Source organism: Phyllostomus hastatus, unplaced genomic scaffold, assembly GCF_019186645.2.
Source record: "Phyllostomus hastatus isolate PE091 unplaced genomic scaffold, TTU_PhHast_1.1 phas_contig_209, whole genome shotgun sequence".
NCBI lineage: Eukaryota > Metazoa > Chordata > Mammalia > Chiroptera > Phyllostomidae > Phyllostomus > Phyllostomus hastatus.
Window position 1 is genome coordinate 3,744,360 of NW_025333735.1, and position 23,391 is coordinate 3,767,750.

General features: G+C 42.6%; 1 protein-coding gene across 2 annotated transcripts in view; it reads left to right on the top strand.

The window, feature by feature from the left end:
• The window catches only part of LPAR3 (lysophosphatidic acid receptor 3), a 70,530-nt gene extending 47,736 nt beyond the window's left edge, over positions 1-22,794 (top strand). For both annotated transcript variants that reach the window (XM_045835465.1, XM_045835466.1), the window contains exon 3: positions 21,005-22,794. In XM_045835465.1, the coding sequence (XP_045691421.1) occupies positions 21,005-21,330 (326 nt within the window). In that variant the 3' untranslated portion in view covers positions 21,331-22,794. The remainder of the gene's footprint in view (positions 1-21,004) is intronic.
• Positions 22,795-23,391: the final 597 nt, after the last annotated feature.

Genomic DNA, 23,391 nt, shown 5'->3' on the forward strand with positions numbered 1-23,391 from the left:
TCATCTATAAAAGGGGAACATGACAATACCTACCTCAAAGGGTTGATGTGAGGATTAAATGACCAAGTGCATAAAAATACTTTGAACAGAGTCCCTCACATTAAGTATGAGCTGCTATTTTTATTAAACCAGGCACTGGAAGTGGTGGAGTTGTGTGAGGAACTGTATAAAGCATTCCAAAGGCAGAGGGAACTGTAGGGACAAAGATCCAGACGTGAAAGCAGGCCAGCCAGTTTGGGGCCATTCAAATAACACAAGATGGGAACAAGGTGTCGGAGGAGCAAGGAGGCTGGCAGGTCAGTTGGGGTGAGGTCGTGAAGGACCTGCCTCTCAGGCTGAGTGCTTTGGGGTAATCTTGAACACTTTTAAGTGAGGAGGTGTCTCTGTCAGACTTGCCTTATATTGAGATTGCTGACCACACTTTGGAGAATGAATTAGAGGGAGTAAGACTGGAAGCAGGAACCATTTGGAAGGCTATTAATAATGAATCCAGGCCAGAGATTATGGGAATCTGATCTAAGGGAGGGATAAGATGGTTGGAAAGAAATGAGTGGATTAGGGAGATATTAAAGAGGTAGAATTGACAGTGCTTGGCAATTGTTCCCATGGGAAGGTAGGAAGAAGTCAAGGATGACATCTAAATTTCTGGCCTGGACAACTGAGTGGACAGTGATCCTTTTTTCTGTAACTCAGAGTATGTAATCCAAATGTGGTAACAGTGTGGGTTCTGGAATCATGGAGAATGGGGCCATGAGAGGGGGTGGAGTACACAGTGAAAGAGGGGGACCCATGAAGGAAGCTGCCACGGACCCGGCGTTAGTACCGGGTGGCACAGATCCCTTCCCATTCACGCAGGGAGGCCAGCACCAGTCTGTTGGTAATAGTGATCCTCATCTGAAGCCTCAGATATACTTTGCTTCAAGGACCCCCAGCTTTTCCTGTTGCCTCCAGTCCCTTCCCCGGTGGAAGGTGAGTGCAACTTGTTTCTCTCAGAGTTGGCCTGCTGCTCCTTCTGCCCCGGCACATCTAGAACTCCTGTGTTCTAGGGGGATTTTAAAGACCACAGTGTGTTATACCAGTAGGCTTCTCAGAGGCCACCTGGCTCCACCGGCCCAGGAGGGTGTTGCACAAATGCATGCAACAGTTCTCAATGTCTTTTCTGAGTCACATCTTCTTCTTCTAGCTACAAATAACATTCTTTTTACCCTGGTTTCTTGGAAATAAGGATATAAGTTTCTCCCCAAAGGAGGAAACCATTCTCCATTGATTTTACTGTGGCCCAGAAAAGAAGGGGTGTGTAAAGGATAGTGAAGATTGATTACAACCTGCACAGACTCTCCCCACTTTCTGTGTCTCATTTCCATCATGGGTATGTCAGTTTTCCTTTTCTGTGGCAAAGAACAGATACGGACATTATTTGTGTGTGTATAGTACATATAGTCAAGGTTTTGCTAATAGACCTTATTTCCATGTTTTATGATGAGAAACTCCTGCTGAAGTTTGGCATTTCATTTACCCTGTGTTGACTGCATAGGAGTAGATGCCACTTTGGTTTCTTTCTCGAATGCAAAAGGACCCCAGGTTCTCTGTGCTGGCCCCAGGCTGGCTACCTTCAGGAAGGCACGCCTGCTGACAGTGTGGAATCAGCCTAGAGGAGTGCTCTGTTTTTCTTTAAATAATTAAAGTGCTGTGTTCATATTAAGTGAGGATTTTTAAATTAATAAGTGATAAAGGAAATGATTTTCTTTCAGTAATAGAATTCTTTTTAAGAATATAGGACTTTTAATTTGCAGGAGAGATCAGCCTTAATTGTATCATTTGCTCATAAGATTCACTTAACGCCTCTGTGTCTCAGTTTCTTCAACTAAAGAATGAGGCAATTAGAAAGTACGAAAGTGGCTGTTCATTTTGAGATCTGTAATTTTAAGATTTTGTTCTGATTTTCTAAATTAAGTCCCAAATAAGCTATTATGGTTGATTGAAAATGAATTGTTATTATTCTTCCCTAGTACACAATGTGTAAGTAAAAAAAAGAACCTAATAGTTTTGAACTTTAGAACCTTATATTTTATATTCTGACCATCTTTAGAAAATTTCTGAATATTTTATAAATATGAGTGGTTTTGTATGAAGTCAGAAAATAAATCATGAATTTATATTTCTTAACTTTTAATGTTTGATGAAGAATCTTGTATGCTCAGCAAAATTGTAGAATAGATTTTTAAGTAAAAAAATTAGAAGTGGTATTCATAATACACCACAAAAATTAAATAACAAGTTAACCACCCAATTTACATTTTGTGATCAGGTCATGAGGCAAGTAGGTAAGGAGAGTGGTATACACAGTATGTGTGTCCATGCCAGGCTGACCTTTGATTATTGAGCATAATATTCTGGTAATCACGAAGAACTGTGGTCAAGGTGATTAAATGATTAAAGTGCTGTGTTCATATCAAATGAATTTTTTTATTAGTCAGTGATAAACCAAGTAATTTTCTTTCAGTGATATAATTCTTTGTAGGAATATAGAACAGTCAGGAGATTCACCAATAACTGAACAGTTACACCTGAAGGCTGGTGGTTAGTGATTGTATTGATGTCAACTTAGCAAGAATCTCCAGGACTGCCAGAGAACTCTGCAGTTGGTCTGCATTTCCTCAGCAAAATGTCAATGACTTGGAGATGTAAAGAACATTGCTGGTAGGTGGAAAATACGTAGAGGACAAAAAGAGGAAAGAAGAGCTAATATGTTAGGTAGGAGGTTCCATATTCAAAACAGCTGTCACCCGACAAGAACGATACGCCAAAACAAGCATGAACAGTGTTTTGGAAGAGGACAGTTTATGCTGACCAGAAGTACTGCAGTGTGGAGGACATCATCCTGTGCAATTGTCAAAAAGCAGACGGCAATCGTAGAGGTAGGAACCAAACACGAAGACTCCAGCACGAGAGAAGAAGTCGTCCTGCTATCTCTGGACACAGGTGAAGTCCTCAGTGTCACAGTAAGGCCAGCTCTGGACGTCACATTTTGAGAGGAATATTCCAGTGCAGTGTGTATCTGGGGGGAAGTGACTGGATTTTGAAGGATTCAGAACAGAGGAAGGAATTAGGAAAGTGTCACCAAAAAGAATAAATGAGAACCTACCAGTGATCTTAAAACAGTTTAAGAGTTGTTACCTGGAAAAGGAATTATAGTATAGAAGTCTGGAAGTTAAAGCTAGAGTCAAGTTGCAGACATGACAGAAAGGATACTTTAACTTATTATCAGAAGAATCTTCTAAAAATTACAGTTGTTCTCCGATGGATCTCGTTGCCTAGCACAGTGGAGGATGTGCGCCCCCTTGTTGGAGGTGGTAGGTGGATGTTGATGACCCTCAGGTATTGTTAGTTAGGGATGCTTTCATAGGATAGGATAGATAGAGAAACTGTGAGAGCTCTTGCAAGCCTCAGAGCCTGTGAGTCTACAAAAAAAAGTTTCATTAGATTTATTGATAAGATTTTCTTACCAGCATGGGATGATGACTCGATCTCTTTTGGACTGGGCACAAGCATTAAATATTTTAATTGCATGGGTGTGTATCACCTACATAAAGCAGACAGCCTTGCCAAAGGCCCTGTGCACTGCATTAGCTCTGGCTGGGCCGTTTGGAATTGCCAAACAAACAAGATGATTCATAATGAGCTTCATACGGTAAAAACTAGGAACTGCGAAACTGAGGTTCCAGGTTATGGGAACGTCATTGCTGTTCATCGCTCTCTTCTCGTTTAGGATTGGCTTCTACTGGTGAGCCAAGAGTCAAATTCTGCTCTGTTAGTATTGAAAGGTCTTCTTGCACTCAGACAAATATCTACACATATCTTTATTCCTTTATTCACTCATGAATAAATACTGATTAAGTGCCAGCTTTATGGCAGGCACTATGCTGAGAACTGAGGATGCAACAGTTAGCTGTGTGTAGTTCTTGTCCTTGAGGTGCACATGGTCTAGTGGGGAAGACAGACATGAAAACACAGAATGTCTGCAGCATTTCTAGTGCCGTGACAGAGGTAAGCTGAATGGAGAGGCCTCAGCATGCTACTTCTGCCACTCCAGTCTTTTTCTCTTAGTTCTATCCCTATAGCTATGTCCTAAAAGACATAAATTTTGTTTTAAAAATCATTATTGTTCTGGGATTACTTAGAAAACAACAGGTGGTTTCTGTATCTCGAATAATGCTGGTTACTTAATAGTTTCCCACCCCACGCCTGACTCTTGAGTTTGACCCTGGCCATCTTTAAACATGGGGAGCAGGGTCAGCAGCAAGAAGGGCCAACGTGTGGAGTCTGGCTCTGTACTGAGCCCTTCTCTGGGTGCTTCATGCGTCAGCAGGCACGGAGCCCTTGCAGGAACCCCAGGAGGTGGGTGTTCTGAGTATTTCCATGTTACAGATGAGGTGACTGAGGCACAGGGGGACTCAACAGGTTGAATAAGTGCCCAAGGGTACCCAAAGCAAGTGGTGGCTCTGGCATTTGAACTCAGTGGTCTGGCCCTTTGAGGCCAAGCTGTTACAACACTGCACCATACTGCCCCTCTGACCAGTGCTGTTGCAAGCCTTCCAACTCATGAAAGGCCTTTCCTAGAGCCATAATATGAGGTCATGATCGTGGTGAAGTCCCAGTGCTAAGCTGCTCTGAGGGACCTTGGATCTGATCTCTCACGCAGGCCTCCCCAACCGAGGATGGGGATTTTACTGTCTGTTTACCTGACTCGTAAATCCTTCAGTAAGTGTATATCAAATTAGTCATTGTACACAGTAATAAGTAAATACATTTGCTTTGGGAAAATAAAAATTGGTATGTTGAAAGAGGAAGTGTTTTATGTTTTTCCTGTGGGTGAGGGGCGAAGCGATAAGAAGATGAGCTTTTTGTTATTTGAGTATCATGATGTCCTCAGTTGCACAGCTTGAGTGAGACAGCGTCCTGGACTCTGTTTGTCTGCCCCTTATTAAGTCGAGGGTGCTTGGTTTGTCTGCCATCCTGGACTAAGGTACATAGGTGGCCTCCAATTCAAAGACACACTCCTTTAACCTTTGAATGATCTTTCTCAGCATCTGTACATGTAGGATTTTTAGATGTTTCTTCTTCACTGATTAATGATTAACAAATTCTGTGTTGTTGTTTACATGTCTCAATTTACTAGGATAGGAAAGGTATTTAAATAGTGGATTCTTTCAAACTCTCATATGAGGTGGTTTAAACGTGTTTGATTAACCCAAATGGGGAAACACATGGTCTGTAAGAAAAAGCCTCAAACTCTTCTGTTCTAAATCACAATAAATCTCCCCAAATCAGCAAGGGAGCCCTCGGCATCCCAGGTACCTGTGATAACACGGTTTGCAGCTGCTTCGTGTGACATGTGCCCCAGGGCTGTCCCCGCTTGCTCTGACGTACACGGTGTGGCGTCTGATCCCGAAGGTGTCTGGTGTGTTTCTGTGTCATGTGTTTGGCCAGTGGGTCAGGGGACAAATTGAGAGTGTTCTTCCTACCTAATAATTCAGTTACTGCATTTCTTTCCCAGCTCCCCTCAAACCCTATCTTCTCCATCAGTTCTTGGTTGCCCGCCCAACCTGTAGAAATTTCTTCTCTAAGTTAACCTTATCATTTGCTCATTCCATTCTCTTGATGGATGTCATGTACTACCTAATGATAGTTATTTTTATGTGAGTGCCCTTTTTGCCACACTACGGGACAAACACTCTCTGGGCAGGGACTGTCCCTTAAACCATGTTGTTTTCCCAGGTGTAGTACAGAGACTGGTAAGTGTGTTGATGGCTGTGGGAAGACAACGGTCACCTTGCCCGCAGGAGGTTGTGACGGCCATAGCGGTGCAGCACCGTTCACACCGGCAGTCTGCACGGGAAACGCGCTGCCCATTTCCAGACTGAAGTGATGGAGACTAAGTTCAATCTAATTTTCAGTAAAAATAATGTCTTAAAAGGGAGCTACGTTCCCACCCAAGGGCCTGGAATGTGGAATGTTCATTGTCTCTCTAAAGGAATTTTTTTTTTTACCAGTACTCTATTTTATTGACCCTGAATAATAAAATATTTGTACATAACAGAAAGCATGTGTGTGTCTTTAAAGTGTGTGTGTGTGTGTGTGTATGAACTGTACAGGGTAAATAGAGTAAGCAATTATATGTTTTAAGACTGATTTTGTTTATTTTTGAGTACAGAGGTATGAGGTATGTGGAGTCCCAGGAAAGGACTGAGGGGTCTTGAAGAAATGATCAGAACTTATGGAGACCTCTAACACCCTTTGCAGGAAGTAGTGGGGCAAGGTAAGGCTCACACTTTCGGAGGAGACTGTTGGAAGTTATTTAAAATCTCAGCAATGGTAAAAAAGGGTGTAACTGACCAAGAATAAATCAATGAAAAATCACTGCAAATTAAATTGCTGAGTCCAGAACTGCCTATAAACTAATGGACGGTACGTGGGTGAACGGGCTTGTATGGATGACGTGGAGCCCCACGTATCAGCTGCGCTTGTGGCAAAGTGTATTCTGAATCCCAGCCAACCAGCCTGCAAAGTCTGGGGGCAGAATTAGCCATTGAGAACATCTATAAGGTGGGTCTCCTGCGGTGCCAGAGCTTTGCACTCGCCTCGATGGCACAGAAAAGTGATCAGGGCCTGTCGCTTGAGGCACCTTCTGTCTGAAACCAGTGTGCTGGAGTGAATCCTTCCAAGTGAAAATCCAGCAAGGGTCACATCTAAGTACCTCTGTGTTTCCTGTCTGTGACATGTCAGTTTTCCTTCCCTGCTTCCTTGAAAATTGAACCCCTCCTAAGCATACAGCCCCGATTGGGTGTTGGGACCCCAGGGTGAATATGGCGACATTTATGCCCTGAGATGCTCTCAGTGTAGCTGCTGGGTAGAGGGCTAAGCCGCTAAGGGTGTCTATTTTGACCATACTCGTGTAGAGAGTGCCATGGAAGCATGGAATGGGGAGCAATGGACTCAACCTGAGGCAAGTGACTGGGGAAAGCTTCTCAGGGAAGGTAACAAATGAGCTGGCCTTCACAGGTTGAGGGAAAGATCACCAGGCAGTAAAGGGAGCAGATGGAAGAATGGGAATACAGTATGGGCATCAGAACTAATTTGCCTCTGTCCACCCTCTCTGTGGCCTGCCCTGTCTCTAGATGGCAAGTGTGTATGGGTGTGTGGGTGTGTGTGTATTGTGTATGTGTAATTAGCCAGAATGCCAACATAGTTATTTGGACTAAGGAAATATAATTACCAGGGGGTTTGGATACTCAATACATGACAAGTCCAGTTGCAATCAGAGGCTACCTTTTGCACAAAATCAGAACAATAGACACATGTCCCAGCCATGAGAACACAGTGACCTTGACAGAGAACTTTTCTCCCTGGGAATTGCATAGGGTCCTTCTAGGCATTCTGGCTCTCATGACATTCTTTCTGCTAAGATGTTACCACCTTCAGTCAGATTTCAGTAAAGATGTTGCAGGTCTGGGAACCTAGTGTAGGATCTCCTGAAGGAGACTTTGGTTTAGGCTTAACCTTTTGTCTCTCGTGTCCGAGTGCCTGTGGGCTACCTTCATGGCCTCTCCTCCGCCATTCGCAGTGCCCATCCTCCCTTCCACCAGTATCTCTTACACATGTTCTGTGTTTTCCAACCTTACTTCTTCTGTTTTCATCCTTACTATGGACTTAAGCCACCCATTCTCTCATGTTTCTTCGATCAAACTTAGAAAGTTTACTCAAAGCCAACTAAGAATATGTGTCTGAATAACATAATAGTTTTTCAGATTGCATAATTTGTTCATTATAGTCAATTATTAATTAGGTTGTGTTTTACCAGTAGTTTTCTTTTTCTTGAGCATGGACAGATAGCACTCAAATTCCTTGCCCCATTCCAAACTCCTAGAATCGGAACTTCCAGGAGGGAACTCGAAAGCACCGTGTGCATGGAAGTGGTTGGTAGGTGAAATCAGTGGGTACAGTTCCCACTTTTACATGTACTTCCCAATTGGGGTGACATGAATTAGTAAACTGGCCCACCAGCCAATCACCCGACAAACAAGTGCAGAGAATGGTCCCAGGGCAATAAGTACGAGGGTGTCTGAGGGACTGGTTGGCCCGCCAGGCTGCTGTGCTGTTGGCACGAGGAGGAGCCCACCCAAGGGCCTTGTGGGGCTGCGGCCTCAACAGTGAGAAGGAACTGGTGAAGTCAGGAGTGCGAAAGAGCTCCTGTGTGACCTATTTACCTCTGTGGTCTGGGGCTTCTGCACCGTCATTGGCTCCTCAGAGGGGCTCAGGAAGCATTTATTGGGTGATGCTTGAAATCCCGGGACAGAATCTGAACAGCGGGATTGAGTGAGTGCTGGTTAAGTTTGGAGGGGTTGCTAAGTTAGGTGGAGTTGTCATCACAAATAGGATACAGGCAGAGTTCCTAAAGAAAAAGAGAAAATGAAGAAAACTGGATAAAGAAGAGCATTTGAGAATAATAAGACATGGTGGCGGGAGGGTAGTGGCAGGGCAGCTAGGGGGCTGAGAAAAAAAGAGAGTGAGAAAAGTCCGTGTTTGTTTTTACTACCAATGTGCTGTGGGGTGGTAGGTTAATCAGTAAATATTGATATATTCTTGGCATTTGAGCAGTAGGTTCTTACCAGCATTGCTTTGTATATTACAAAGTAAATAAAAAAAAGTCTTTAGAAAACAAAGATAGTGTCACATTACATTCCTGTAAAGCGAATTATGGTAAATGCCAATTCCAACCGGCTTAGGGAAGGGTAAGGGAGGGTCAGAAGTAACAAGGGGGAGGTATCACTGCAGAATGTGACTGCTGCTGACTCCCACTTCTGCCAAGTTAAAACTGTAGATGTCTGTCCCTTGGATGTTCCCCCTCTTAGCAGAAAGCAAAAATGAAGCAAAATGAATATTGGAGAAGCTGGCTATTTAAGAATTAGCAGGGTGTACTCACAACAAAATACCTCCACACAAGTGTGCGTGTGTCCAGTGCTTGCTGAGCTGCTTTACAGGGAGGGCTGGAAATGGGAAAAAAGATGTGAATCTGTTTTCCTGTGCCCTTGTACCGGCGTTCAGATCTCAGATGAAACTTGGGAACTGAGCTACAAATGTGTCTCAATAACCACTTTGTTTACTTGCTTTTTTAAAAAATAAATGTAATGGTGGTGAGCTAGTTTTCATGGTTCATGGGAGTAAATTCTTAAAATCAGCCCATATAGATATGAATTGTGTCTCCTGGGTGTCCCTGGATTTACTTAGTCTATAAGACAATCTCTGGCATCTACCCCCACAGGGGACAGTGTCCTCTGAGCACAGATTGTTGTCTCAAAGCCTTTTAGTAAGTAAGCTGCCCCCACCCCACATCATTCGTCAGAGCTCTGTTGACTTGATTCCGCGGCCATCCTTACTGAACTCTCTCAGCCCACAGCACCTTAGAAGCAGCACCCTGAAGGGCAGGGGGGCTTGCCAGAGGCATGGGGACAGCTGGTGGCCTCTGTCGCGAGGGCACAACTGATATCACCCGCTCTGGGGGTGACGGATGCTGATGGTGGTGACACAGTCATCAAGAAAAGGCAGAGGTCTCATCAGTAGGCTCTGCTTCATGAGGAAGGGAGGAAAGGCTTGTGTTTAAAAGGTTTTTAAGCTTCAGTTACCTTGGAAGTGGATTGTGTGGACCCTCATTCACCAATTTTAGATAAATGAGGGAGTCTAGCGAGCCTCACGCCCATCTAGAGTGACCTGCGGAGGCTTCCCTCTCCCTGGCCCCTGTTTTCAAGTGGAGACCAGCCGAGGTTATGCGCCTCGGGGAGGAGGAAGGGCTCCATCATTTGGGACATTTTTGCTCAGTGTACGGACAGCACAGTGTATTTCCACCTTTTGTTAATGATGTATTAATACAGCTAACAGGGACAATTTAAATGAATATCGCAATAACCTCACATTTTACACAATTGATTTTTACTGATTCCACTTCAAGGGTTCTGGCATGGTTTTGCCATTAAATGACTTTCTCCCACTCTTGCTGGGCATTTTTCTGTTTAGTGAACTACCTGTAGGTAAAAGGGAGAGAAATTGCCTTTAAGAGATTCATTGGGAAAAGCAGCTTTGACCTTCTCACTTCTCAGCTACATCGGATCAATTTTATGGCACTGCTTGAAGAAGAAATCTAGTGCATGCAAGCGTACTTGTTCCAAAATAGAAACAGAAATAGCTTTAGTGAGAGCAGATTGTTTTTTTTTAAAGACATGCTGGTGACAAAGCAATTAAGACAGCAATAAAGGATGTGAGGAAGAAGGACAGATCAGCTCGACCATGCTGCCTGTATCTGCTAGGATATTTGGGTGTATGTTTTGAGATTTTTCTAAGTGTATATATGGTCACACACAAATGCATGCTTAATTTATTCTTTTTCATCAGAATGGGTTCTTACAGTTCATAGTATTTTGTAAGCCTTTTTAGTAAACTCAACAAGATTTTATGAATACCTTTTATACCAATATTATGATTGTTTTCAATAGTGGTTTTAATAATATTATGATTATTTTCAGTAACATTATTTTCAATCAATATTATTGGTTTCAATATTATTGTTTTCAGTTATTTCAACATTGTTTCAAAAATATTGTTTATATTGAAAACAATGTAATAGTATCTGCTGTTCTTAACATTTCTATCCTTTTAAAAACTTGACCTATGGTGACCCAGTAGGGGCTGATAATTCTACCCATTGCCGGGACCACGATCAGCACGCACTCACAGCATCTTGTGTGCTCCCTGCCTGGTCAACATTAGCTCCTCTGCCGCCATTGTCTTGTTGTTCCTGTGATTAGCACAGTGCCTAACACTTGAGAAGTGCTATCTGTATGTTATTTGAATAAATGATCAAATATCTAAGAGCATTCTGGATGCCCCATCTCCAGACACCAGTTTCTGGGGGAATCATGGGACATGCATCTTACATTTGCCACAAAATTCTCCCTCTCTCGGCACCATACAGACCGTCTGTTTTTGCCTTCCTGCTCAGTTACCTGTACTGCACATTGGCCGTGCCTGAAGGAGTGAAACCCAGAATCATCAAAAGGAAGCTCGAAGGTCATTCAGTCCAGCCTCATTAAGATGTGGACGAAGAAGCTGGGAGCAGAGAAATAGAAAGGACTTTTAAAAAGCACACTCTAGTGGTCTGGATTTGAATCCAAATCCCCTACTTCGTTTAACACGCTTTTATTAGTACCTTCTATGTGTATGGCACTTGACTAATCACGGGGTATCTCAAGTTGAATAAGATCTGAAAGGGATCTCTCTGAGGAGTCAGTCTAACAGAGCAGCCAAATGCTTACAGAACTAGGACATAGTGGAATAAATTGTGTATGTGTACACGTGGGCACACAACAGCAACGAAGCAGCCTGCCAGACGTGTTTATAAATTGCCACAGGAAGTACAGCAGGGGAGGTAACCAGCACTATCTGGGCAGTTGTGTTTTTTGTGTTGGGCACTCTCCACATATTATTAAATTCTCATTAAATTCTCACAAAAATTCAGTTGGTTCATTACCAACATGCTCATTCCATAGCTAAGAAAATGCTGGGAGGCCCAGGAAGGTGAATTGATTTGTCCAATGGGCAAAAACCAGGATTTCAACACCGGGTCTGCTTGATCTCAAGCCTATGGTCTTTTTACTGTACAAAGATGGGGAGTGTGGTTTATTTCAAGGGCAAATCCCAGTTGATTGCTAGAGGCCATGTGGAGTGCTGTTCTGTGAAGCACTCCAGGCCGTACCTGGGTTCAGAAGCAGGGAGCAAGGTGGGTTAATGCTGCTGCCATGTGGCGGATGGAAAGTAGTGGCCGCCGTGTCAGAACTTTGTAGCTCCTGAGCCGTACCATGTGGTCACTCTTCCAGGCCCAGCTATCCCTAACTCAAGGCTCCTAGCTCCTGCTACTTCCTGTGCCCTTCTTCTGAGCTTACACTGGTGTTTTGTGCCATCTGGGTGTCCAGAATCTTGTCTCCTATTCAGGTCAGCATGCATTCTCCTATGCTGTAACCCTTTTTGAAATTTTCTACCCAACCAAAGATAAGCCCTTTTCCATTGCCCCAGGACCGTACTCTGTGCTAATGGCAGTTCATGTGATAAAATATTACATGCTTACGGCTGAATATGTTCATGTTTTTAGGTAAAGGGCAGCAGAGGCCTTCCTAATGTGAAGGAATGACTCCGGTGAGAATTTCAGAGCCTTGGGCAGGCTAGCGGGGAATCTGTCAGTCGTGAAGATTAAACCAGGCAATGCACCGACACACATAGCTGACCTCACACCTTGTCTTAGATGCTATAGAGCCCTTGAAATGATAGTTAATGAGGTGCCGAGGTATTGTTGGTCCGTGCCTATGATGCTTAAAGAGGATTCTAAAGGAACCCTCTTTAGAGGAGATGGTGTTTTCTTATATGCTTTATGACTTCCAGCTGCGGCCCGGAGTCACACACTAGAATTAGCTCTAGGTTGTGGTTCTAGCCGGTATGCCTCTGCTTTAAATTTTATCTCATAACCACTTGGCACCAAGATTTTCAGTTTTCCAAAGCTGACCATAAATTTGAAACAAGTGTCTAAAACCAGCTGTCAGAGCCCAGAGATCCAGCAGTGGTAGCAATAGTGTTAAATGAATCATTTGTGGAATGCTTAACTGCTCATCATCTGTTTGAAGTGTCCTCATGTTTTCTTATTTTCTACAGTAAAAATAAGTCAGGTTTACTAAAGGTATATATTTTCATTCCTTTCACACATGTGACAGTCTATTTTCTGAATTATTGGACTTCTAAAACACTGTGGGTAAATGAGTATGCAGTTGAATGCAAACCACATGTGGAAGTGTTATTTTTAAATTGCTGAATAAATCCTTTATATGGAAAGAGCATTTTCACTTGAATATTCTATTAGTGTATAACTTACAGATTGTAATGTTTCTTACCAAGAGCCATTTACTTGCAAATTTTAGTTTTAAAATTCTTTGCAAATCAGAAGAGAGCTTCCCTAAGATGAGGTTCACAACCTGATTTTTATGTAGAGTGTAATTTTCTATTTCAGTGAATCAGACAGCCCTGTGGCCGACTAGGTTAGCATTATTGCTTGTGCCCTGCCGCTTTTTCCTGGACTAAACACAAAGAATAACAGAGTGAACATAGTTAAAATGTATCCTCCTCTTTGATGAAATGAGTAGTCCATGTGCCAGAGGGAAACTCTGCTGTGTGGGTGATTGCTGTTGGTATGGATGTATTGTTTGTGTGCCACTCAGATCTCAAGATCTCTTTCTAATTGCATGTGTGAATTTTTGAACAGAGGAAAATCTGGCTAACTGGTTGGAAGAGAGCAGTAGGAGCCCTGAAGAACTGGCTTCGTGCACCTTGGGGCCTCGGTGTTCTCTGCGTCCTTCACTAGCATCCCAGGAATGCCGAGCTATCTCAAGTACATTCCAGTGAGGGGCCCTGCTCCCGGGGGCACTGATGGTCTTCCTCCTTATTCCCTGTACTGTGGAGAGGAGGCATTCGCCAGAGTATTCTCTGAGATATTTTGAAAACTTCCAAATAAGGGGGTGGCAGTTATAGATTATTTAAACATAATATTGAGTGGGGACTTTGGAAGATCTTTTATTTCACTTATTACCAATATTTTCATGTGTAATTGTATCTTCCATAGTGTTAGGCCTTTCTTACGTTGATGTTTCTGACTCTCTTAAATTGCAGTCATTAGATATCATTTCAGTATTTAATTGAATATTCTAGTATATGATTTACTATACTTTAAAAATTAACATTGAATTATAATATTGTTTTGATTAGAGCACTGAAACTAGTTTATTTACTCACTAGAGGAAAGCTCATTTATAGTCTGTTTGCACTGTAAGTGCATCTCTTAAACAGGTACTGAAAGAACATAGAACATCACTAAAAGAAAAAAGAAAAAATGGTTGCTTCTTATCAATATAATGACCCGTCACTTGGCAATAGAAGGAAATGAGAATTCTTATCCAAATGCAGTCAGCATGGAGACATTCACTCTTAGTAGCTGGCATGTAGTAGGTGGTTGCTTAGTAAATATTTATTAATGGGAGGACATATGGCTGCCATGCCCACCTACTGCCAACGACTCCTGTCAGCGATTCCCTGTGGGGCTCTGAGACCTGACACAGGGTCTGGCTGCCTTCTCCAGGGCTCTGCCTGGAGGAGCCTCAGATCCTCTAAGTGCCCAAGGACTGAAACTGAACCACTTTCTCCTTCCAAACCTGCCCCTCCTCTCTCTCACCCACTTGGCTGTCAGAACCACATGCTACCCAGTCACATGCAAAATTGATTTCACAACCCTTTAACGAGTTGCACCTGAGCATGAAAACCTCTGATCTAGCCTTTTTCAGTGCAGTTCCTTTAATCCTGGCAAGAAAGATATATGGCTGGTACCATATTCTAGAAGCTAGGGAGAGAGGTTAATCCATTATGTACAATGAATACCTGAGGACATTCACACTTAATTCCCTTGATAAACTCCTGGTTTAAAAAAAAAAGGAGGGGGCCCTGGCTGGTGTGGCTCAGTGGATTGAGTCCCGGCTTGTAAATCAAAGGGTCACTGGTTTGATTCCCAGTCAGGGCACATGCCTGGGTTGCAGGTCAGGTTCCCAGTTAGGGGCTTGTGAGAGGCAACCACACACTGATGTCTCTCCCTCTCTTTCTCCCTCCTTTCCCCTCTCTCTAAAAATAAATAAAAATTTTTAAAAAGGCTTATGGGGTCTTATCTATACCATAAATCGAAACTCCTAAATATTGCCCACAGAATCCTTCCAAATCTAACCTAGGTTCATCTCCTAGACTTCATCATCTTACTTCCTCAATTACCTACCCTGGTTAAAACCACCCTGAACTATCTGGAATCCCCCAAATGCCCCATGCTGTTTCTCACTTCCGCACAGTCATTATCTACCTTTAGCATGCAGCTCGTCTGAGTGTCGTTCCACCTAAGACCTTCCTGACGGTAGTCAGACTCATCACATCTAGGTTCCATGCCTGTCAGTGCCTGAAAGGCAGGACCGTACATTGTTTGCATTAGCAGGTGCTACAGCTGGTGTAGTACCTGACTGTGTGGGCACTTGATAAACTTCAGTCCATTCACCTGACTCATCTCCTCTATTACAGGTGTTGGGCTCCATCCTTAGGTCTAAGGATACAGACAGGCATGAGGCATACCCTGCATGCTTAGGGAGCTTAGCATATGAGGAATAGGAGGGCATATGTATTTACAACTACCTCTGGTGTAGCACAATGCCCAAGGGATTGTCTGGGGGAGTCAGACCTGGGTTCAAATTATGACCCTTCTGATTGTTGGCTTTTAGACCTAGGACAAACTCTTGAGCCACTCCAATCGTCCAATCCAGCATGTGGAAGACTGGAGTAATAACAAGAGTAGTCACCTCATAGGGCCGGGAGTTTTAAAAGATGGGTACATGTAAAGCCCTGAGCATACTGTATGGCCCCAAGCTTTCAGGGTTTGTTAGAGTGGAATCCAGCAGATGATGTGCCCAGTGCCATATGGGTGTTGTAGGTGGAAAGAACCGCAGGAGTTGAAAGGAGGTAATGGTTACTGTGGGCTGGGCAGATGGGAGAGGTCCGGTGGAGGAGGCGGAATATGAGCTAAGCTTAGAAAGAAAAGTAGATCTTAGATTAGGAGGTAGGAAGGCATTCCTGACAGGATGAGCCCACAAACCAGCGAAGGCCAGAGCAGGTCTGCATATCCTTGTCTGTAGACTAGTTTCACTAGTGTGTGTACATTTATTTATGTGTTTGATGTGCTCAAACATTTGTCAAATGGAAGCTGAAGTTATTGGGTTAAAGCATCTGGGCAGATGCTTTTTTTTTTTAATTTTAAAGAATTCTGCCTCCTTTCTCTTTTCCATGACTTTTCGATAGGTCTGTACCAAGACTATATTTTGCTGATATGTTTACCTTGATTAAACCATTCAGGGTTAGCACAGAGAAATGGTTGAGTCCTACAAAGTCCCTGTCCCACCCCAGAGATCATGACTGTAGGGTCTGCTGTGGGGCCAGGGAATCTGTTTGTTAAACAGACAGATTGGTAAAGAAACTCCCCTCATGGTTCTGATGGCTAGTCTGGGTTGGGATCTGCCACGTCAGAGAATTCAGCTTTATCGGTGTTTAGCTATGCCATCTTATAGTTAAATTTGGGGAACAGGTCAAATTTGTTTGATTTTTATGGGAAGTTGAAACTTACTGTTTTATGGAATTTAGCAATTTTCTACCTAGAAAAGCATTCAGAAGCCACTGCCTTTCTCTTGTTTGGGAAAAATCGCTTCCCTTTGAACATCTCTGGATGATCCAGGCGAGGAAACACCCTGCGCAAGGGGGTGCTCTGGCCTCGCAACAACCAGCTCCTCTCCTAAATACCTTCATTTTCTTAAAAGAGGTTTTACACCCAAATTTTGCCTCTTTGTACTTTTCCATTTGTTTCAGGGGACCTACTGGACCAGGATAAGTCTGTACTTCTCTTTCTATGTGATGGGCCATCATGTCTTTCCTTAGCCTTTTCTTCTGCAAGGGAAACATACCACCTGATTTCCACTCCTATTTGTTATTGCCTGACTTTTTAAAAAATGTGACTCGAGCCTGGCTTGCTCTCTTTGAAAACTGCTTGTTTCCAGCTTTTGTGGTCTGAGCATTGAGTCTACTAAAAAATGTTTTAGTTTTTCCTTCCAAAATTTATTGGCAATTGAGGGGAGATTGACAGATATGTATTTCCCAGGAACCATCATCTGCTGCTTTTCTAAGAAGTAGCCCATTTGTATTGTTTCTGATATTTCACACATTCTCCAGGAATTCTCCAAGATCACAGTTTCCCAAGGCCAAACCATTCCTGACACATTCTTCTCCTTGGAGAAGTGTTGGGCGGCCTCATATTTAGCTGCTGACATACAGTGAAAACGCCAAAGAATGAACTGTTAGCTGAGCAGCACCTCTGCTCTCAGGCGTGCTGGGCGAGGGAGCCATGGAGCTAAGTGGTGTTAGCGTCGCTGCCGGAGTGCAATCATCTCAGACCGCACCGCTGAAGCACCCTGTCTCTAGCTCAGCACTTAGTGTGTTGGGCCTGTTCTGTCCAAGAAGACTTGCCTTTTATCATTCTTGGAAACAGTATAAAGAAAAGGTCAGCAGATCTGTGTTTCTCTTCTTACTCCCGTAGCCAGCATATATTTTTGTTGGAATTCTCTCTTCCACCTTTTTCCTTTCCTTCCTTCTTCCTTCCTCCTTCTTTCCTTTCTTTTGCTCTTTTCTCCCTTCCTTCCTTCCTTCCTTCCTTCCTTCCTTCCTTCCTTCCTTCCTTCCTTCCTTTCTCCCTCCCTCCCTCCCTCCCTCCCTCCCTTCCTCCCTCCCTCCCTTCCTTCCTTGACCAGAAAATCTTTTTCCTAGCAAACCAAAGAATGACTTCATTGTGATATATGCAGCTTCACAGTCAGGTATGACATACTGTGAATGTGACTTTAAAGGCCAGAAGTACCTCCCCCTCTTCCATCACTCACTTTAGTAATAAGATCTTTTACGGCCCTCTGCTGAGCAGCCTAGCATATGGATAGGAGCACAGGCTCTGGTGCTAGGTTGCCTGGGTTCAAATCCTGGCTCTCCACTTATCAGCTCTGTGGCTTTGAGCATATTACCTAACTTCTCTGTGCTTCACTTTCCTCAGGTTTAAAATGTAATTAAAACCTATTTCCAAGGGTTGCTATGAAGATTAACTGGTTAATTCATATTAGATGCTTAGAACAGTGCCTAGCATGTGATCATTGCTCAGTGACATTTGTTAGGTGTTGATTGAATGAATTATGCAATTTGATGCAAAGGGAAATGTATATGAATTACCACATATGATGAACAGAGCATAGATTTGAGAATTTATTTAGAGTGTTTCAGTTCTCTGACTAATCCAAAGCAGAGCTTCATGCCGGAGGGGAAAAAAGCTTTTATGATTTTTTTAAAATCCCTTTTTAAAAACAGTTTCTAGGCAAACATATTGTCAATTTACTTTTATCCTCTTTTGATGTATACACATGTATGAAAGATATAAAACAAAATTATAGAAGACATATGTACAGTTTAAAGAACTAAAAAGTGTAAAAATGCCTGTGTACTTGCCACCCAATGTAATACAACATCACCAATGTCTCCTGTGTGCCCCAGCCCAGTGGCCCCCTCTCTCCTGCAGAAGTAACCCTATCGTAGAGTTTTTGTTCATCATCTTGCTTTTTCTCGTGGTTTTACCACATATGGATGCTCTATGAAACCTAAGGTTGTTAAGATTCCTGAGCTTTTTAAAACTATACCACAATTAATGCTGAGTTTGGTTTTCAGTATAGTTGGACTCATTTCTAGCTTCTTATTTCATTCTTTATTTGCCCTGCTTTTCTGTTTTGCTACCCACCCTCCTTTTTTTTTCTTTCTTTTTTTGATGTAAGGTCTTTTCTCCTTTCCTTCAGTTCCAGTCTTCTCCGCACATTGGTTTGGAAGTTACTTACTCTATTAAATTTTCTCATATGTATTTAACAAAGTATGAAGTTAGTCAATATTTTTCCCTCATTAGCACAAGGACCTTAAACCCTCCTAAAGGGATTTCTTTGGAAATGTGCAGTTTCTAGTGGAAAGGACTCTTGACGTCAAAGTTGGCAGCTATGGCTTTTGCTGCCTGGTTCCTTTAGTTCTTCCCTCTGGATAACATGGAATCGCCTCTTGGGAATAGCAGACAGAACAAAAGTGTTCTATTATGTGTGGAAATACCCACCATTGGAACTGAATGAAGCCTTAAAGTTTATCTAAACTAGTATTTTTCAAACTTTTTGACTTGGCCCAACAGTAAGAAATAATGTTTTGCTTCATACCTAATATACACGTAAATGTAGTTTGTAAAACTAAAACAAAAGTTTCATGAAACAATACCTCTCTTAGTTTATGTAGTACAATGTGAGTATTTCTATTCCATTCCTTTCTTAAATTAAAGAAAACAAAATCTTGTCCAAACCCATTACATCAATTGTATACCCACTAAGAGGTCCTGACCCACAGTATAAAAAACCCAGAACTAGCCCGAAGTCCTCCACTTGCAGTATAGGAAGCTGAAGCCCGGACCAATGGCATGGGTCTCCTAGACTTGTCAGCAAGTGAAGAGCTGGGACCCACATCTCTGAACTCTGATCTCTAAGTCCACTTCTTTATGCATATATGTCAGCCAGACCAAAGATGATACAGGATGAAGAAAACGGGAAGCTATTGGTGGGCTGCAACTATGGAGTAGAAAAACTAAACTCCTCCAGTACCTCCTAGACATCTACTTTTGGCATCACAAGATAGCCACTGCTCGTGAACCCAACTCATGTCGGGACCATCTTCCATTACCCCCGACCCTCACAATCACCTTCCACAGTTGCAATTATTATCCCTGTTTTATAAGTGAGGGAATGGAGACTCAGATAAATGATTTATTTGCCTCCTTCGTGAAGCTCATAAGATGAGGGGCTGGGTGCACCTGTTGGTTGGCCCCATAGCTCATGGGGTTTCATGGCCTCGCACTGACTCTTTATAATTCTTGACTTGACTTGCTTACTATTATACCTCTCAGAGAGAAGATAAAGCAACAAGAGGAATGCTGTTCTGGACTAATTTTACCAATCAGAGTAACTAGTTGGTGATGTGGTTTGCAGATTTGCTTGCTTATTCTCTCTCTCCCGTTAGCCTGAAGTGCACAGGCTTTACCTCATTGACTGTCTTGTATGACTCCTGGCACATTGTAAGCTCACAGTGAATGTTTATTAAATGGATAAACAAGGGCATTTAGACATGATAAGGACTTTGGGGTAAAGCAACCACATCACAGTTGGAGACAGGTCACACAGCAACCAGCAGCAAGGCATATGGTGAAAAACTGCCTAGGTTTAATATTACCTGGCCCTTACAAGCTATTTGATCATGAGCAAGTTGCTTAACTTCTCTTGTGCCTCAGTTTCCTGGGGATGCTAATGTTGCCTATCTCACAGTGTGGTTCTCTGCGTTACTAAAGCAAGGCACTTAGACCAGGGCCTGGCTCATAATAAGTGCCGTATAGTCATTGTGATTGGAGGTTATGAGGACTGACTAGAGGAATGTCTCATTTTAGGAAAAATATGTCAGGAAGTTTAGAGGTGAGCTGAGCATAATCAGATGGCTAGAGAATCAGAGACGACCTTTCATGTGCAATTGGGGCTAAAATTGTGCTAAATAAATAAATGTGCCAAAAAGCACACATCTCTCTCGTCACGAAAGAGATTTATTCCTGACCAAAAAAACCCTCAGTCTATAGAAAATTATTGAGCAGATGGCCTATGAATATGTTAGTGCTTACTAAGCAGCAACATGGATTTATAAAGTACAAAATTTTTGAGTAGGCAATTTAAAGACTTAGTTAAAAGACTAGGAGAATACCTTAGATGCAATGTGTCTTATTTTCAGGAAAGCATTTAGAAAATCTGATTTAGAGAACAGCAGAGTGTTTGGTTCAGTGTGTGAGGCCTCCCCGTATAGGCCCCTGGATTTGGGCCTCGGTTTTCTCTTTTGCAAAACTCGGATAATGACTGCAGTAGCTTCCTACTGTGGTTCTAAGAACCACCAGAGATAAGGAATGTGTACTGCTTAGTAAGCAGGAGGTAAATATAGACCCCTAATCACCAGGCCTGAGTAAGCAGATAAGAAGGTGAAATAGAATGTGGCAAGAGTCTAGGAGTTCTCCACTGTTGGCTTCTAGCAAGCCCTGGTCTCACTCACTCATGTGAAAGGTGGACGTTTGCTTTGCAGCAGTCAAAACAAATTCTTAGGGTCCCTTGATACCACTGAGAAAAGGCTGGGCCTTCTGTGCTAACTACACCGCCTGAGGTCTGAGCACCTGTTCCTTGCTTTTCTCTCCTTCCAGGGGCCTTCGTGGTGTGCTGGACCCCGGGCCTTGTCGTTCTGCTGCTGGATGGCCTGAATTGCAAGGAGTGTGGCCTGCAGCACGTGAAAAGTTGGTTCCTGCTGCTGGCCTTGCTCAACTCCCTCATGAACCCTGTCATCTACTCCTACAAGGATGAGGACATGTACAGCACTATGAAGAAGATGATCTGTTGCTTGTCTCAAAAGAACCCGGAGCGGCGAGCCTCCCGCATCACCTCGACAGTCCTCAGCAGGAGCGATACGGGCAGCCAGTACACGGAAGATGGTATCAGCCAAAACACACCCAGCAACAAGAGCAGTTCCTAAACCATGGGAGCCCTCTGCCCGCCCAGCCTCGCTGGGGAAAGCTATTGAGGAAACCTGTCTCTAACAAAGCCCATGTACAGTGTTATTCAAGGTCTGCATTAATCATTGCTAGATTAAAAAAAGAATTGTTTTACATAGTTTAAAAGCATGGGCAGTAGAGGGAGGATACTGTGCATTTAGAGAAAATGCACAGGCAGAGGGAAGCTAGCACCCTGGATTCCTGCCCGCTGCCCGCGCTGTGAACCGCTCGGAGCTCCGCAGCCTGGATGCGCGTCCTGGACTCTGCCGCCATCTTGTAGCCATTCTCTTTGTGTTTTAAAAGATGTTGGTAAAGGGCTTAGGCCAAAATAAATAATACTGTTACTTGAGCCACTTTACATAGCTGCTTGGAATGCCTATGTAGTTCTTTCTGCATACATTTAAAAATTGTTAAAATGCTTCAGCAGTGATTTTTTTTTCTCAAAGAAACCATGGCCAGTAGCTAGGTATTCAATAGGAATCTCAGAATAACAAATTGGCAAGAGCTCCAGGTAAAATTTGATTTTTAGCATAACATTCTGAGGATAAGGATTTACTGTAAAATAATAACAGAAAAGGTCAACATTGAAACTTTTCCTGAAGCAGGAAAAAAAAACCCTTGTTGTGGCCCTCTGATTACGCATGAGTGTGTGAATGCATCTTATATTTATACATTTCAGATTTGTATTTAAAGACATCAAAGACAGGGTTGATGAAATAAATTCAGTGGCCACCTAGACTTCCAAGTGTAGGATTATAGCTGAAGAAATGACCTGGTGTATTCTAAAGATAAGAGAAAGAGGTGATTCATTTGAAAACTGACATTCAGCAGAGTAAAAGGTATATTGACAAGTGAGCTGAAGTCCTTCCATATAGGATCAAAGATGAGCTCGATTCAAGTTCTTATTGTCAGGTACCTCCCTACCACTGGTGGCCTGTCAGAGTTAGTACATGGACTAATTTTCACATCTCATATTTTTCCCATGCTTATGAACATGCTTCTGGTTCTTATCTTACTCGTGGACTGAATTTTGATGGGGGTCCTATTTAAAAATTTTTCCCCTTCAAAGACTTTAGTAGGCAACATGAAAGGCAGGTCAGCAAGAAAAAAAAAGTTTCATATACATAGGCTACTGACCAAAGTTTTCTGTGTAAAGCATTTAGAGTATATTCTGATTTTAAAATAACTATAACTTCAAGGCAGATATTATAGTATTTATGTAGTTTGGAAAAGAAGTTTACATATTTTGCTATTGTGATATAACATGTATGTGCAAGAACTACTTGTAATGAAAGTATTTGAATAAAAGTCATGCTTTTAGATATAATGTCCTAAAATAGAGAGTATTGTGATTTGAAGGTGTAGATTTTACAAACTCTGTGTAGTACCTGGGTCTATTTGAAGCTTATATCAAAGCTACCTATAAAATAAAATTTAAAAAAACACTCTTCTCTTTTGTTGAGGTGCACTACTGCTTTGTGTATTTTCTAAGTAAAAATATAGTTTGTGGTAGCTGTAGCACACATTTTTATTTCAGAAGAAAAATCACATTTGCCGTGAAGTACATACTCTTTTTTTTTATGTAAGCATTTTGAATCTACAGCTGGCCAAAGGGTGGGGAATTGAAATTGAATTTTAGTCCCCAAATAGCTACTAAGGGATCTTCAAAGGTTTTATTTTGAAGAAAGCACCATTTTTAGTACCATGCAGCAGAGTGTCGTATTCAGAGTGGTGTCTGGAGGGGATCCAAGTGTGAAAACTCGTGGTGCAAATATAGAGCTTTTGTCTTCATGCACACACATGTCTCAGATGGTGCAAGAGTAGAGGAGTCATGTATGTTTGGAAATGATAAGTGGCAGTTGTCACAGGGCCACAGAGAACAACCCCCCTTTTAGTTGGACAACAACAAAAAGAATGTTTCTCCTCAGTTCTAGGGCCTCAACTTTTCTGCAGGCTATTGAGAGGATTGTTCTGAAAATGTGATTTAGACCTTTTCAGACCAGCTCTTAACTCAAAGCACGGGCTTCTCCCTAGCCAAGCAA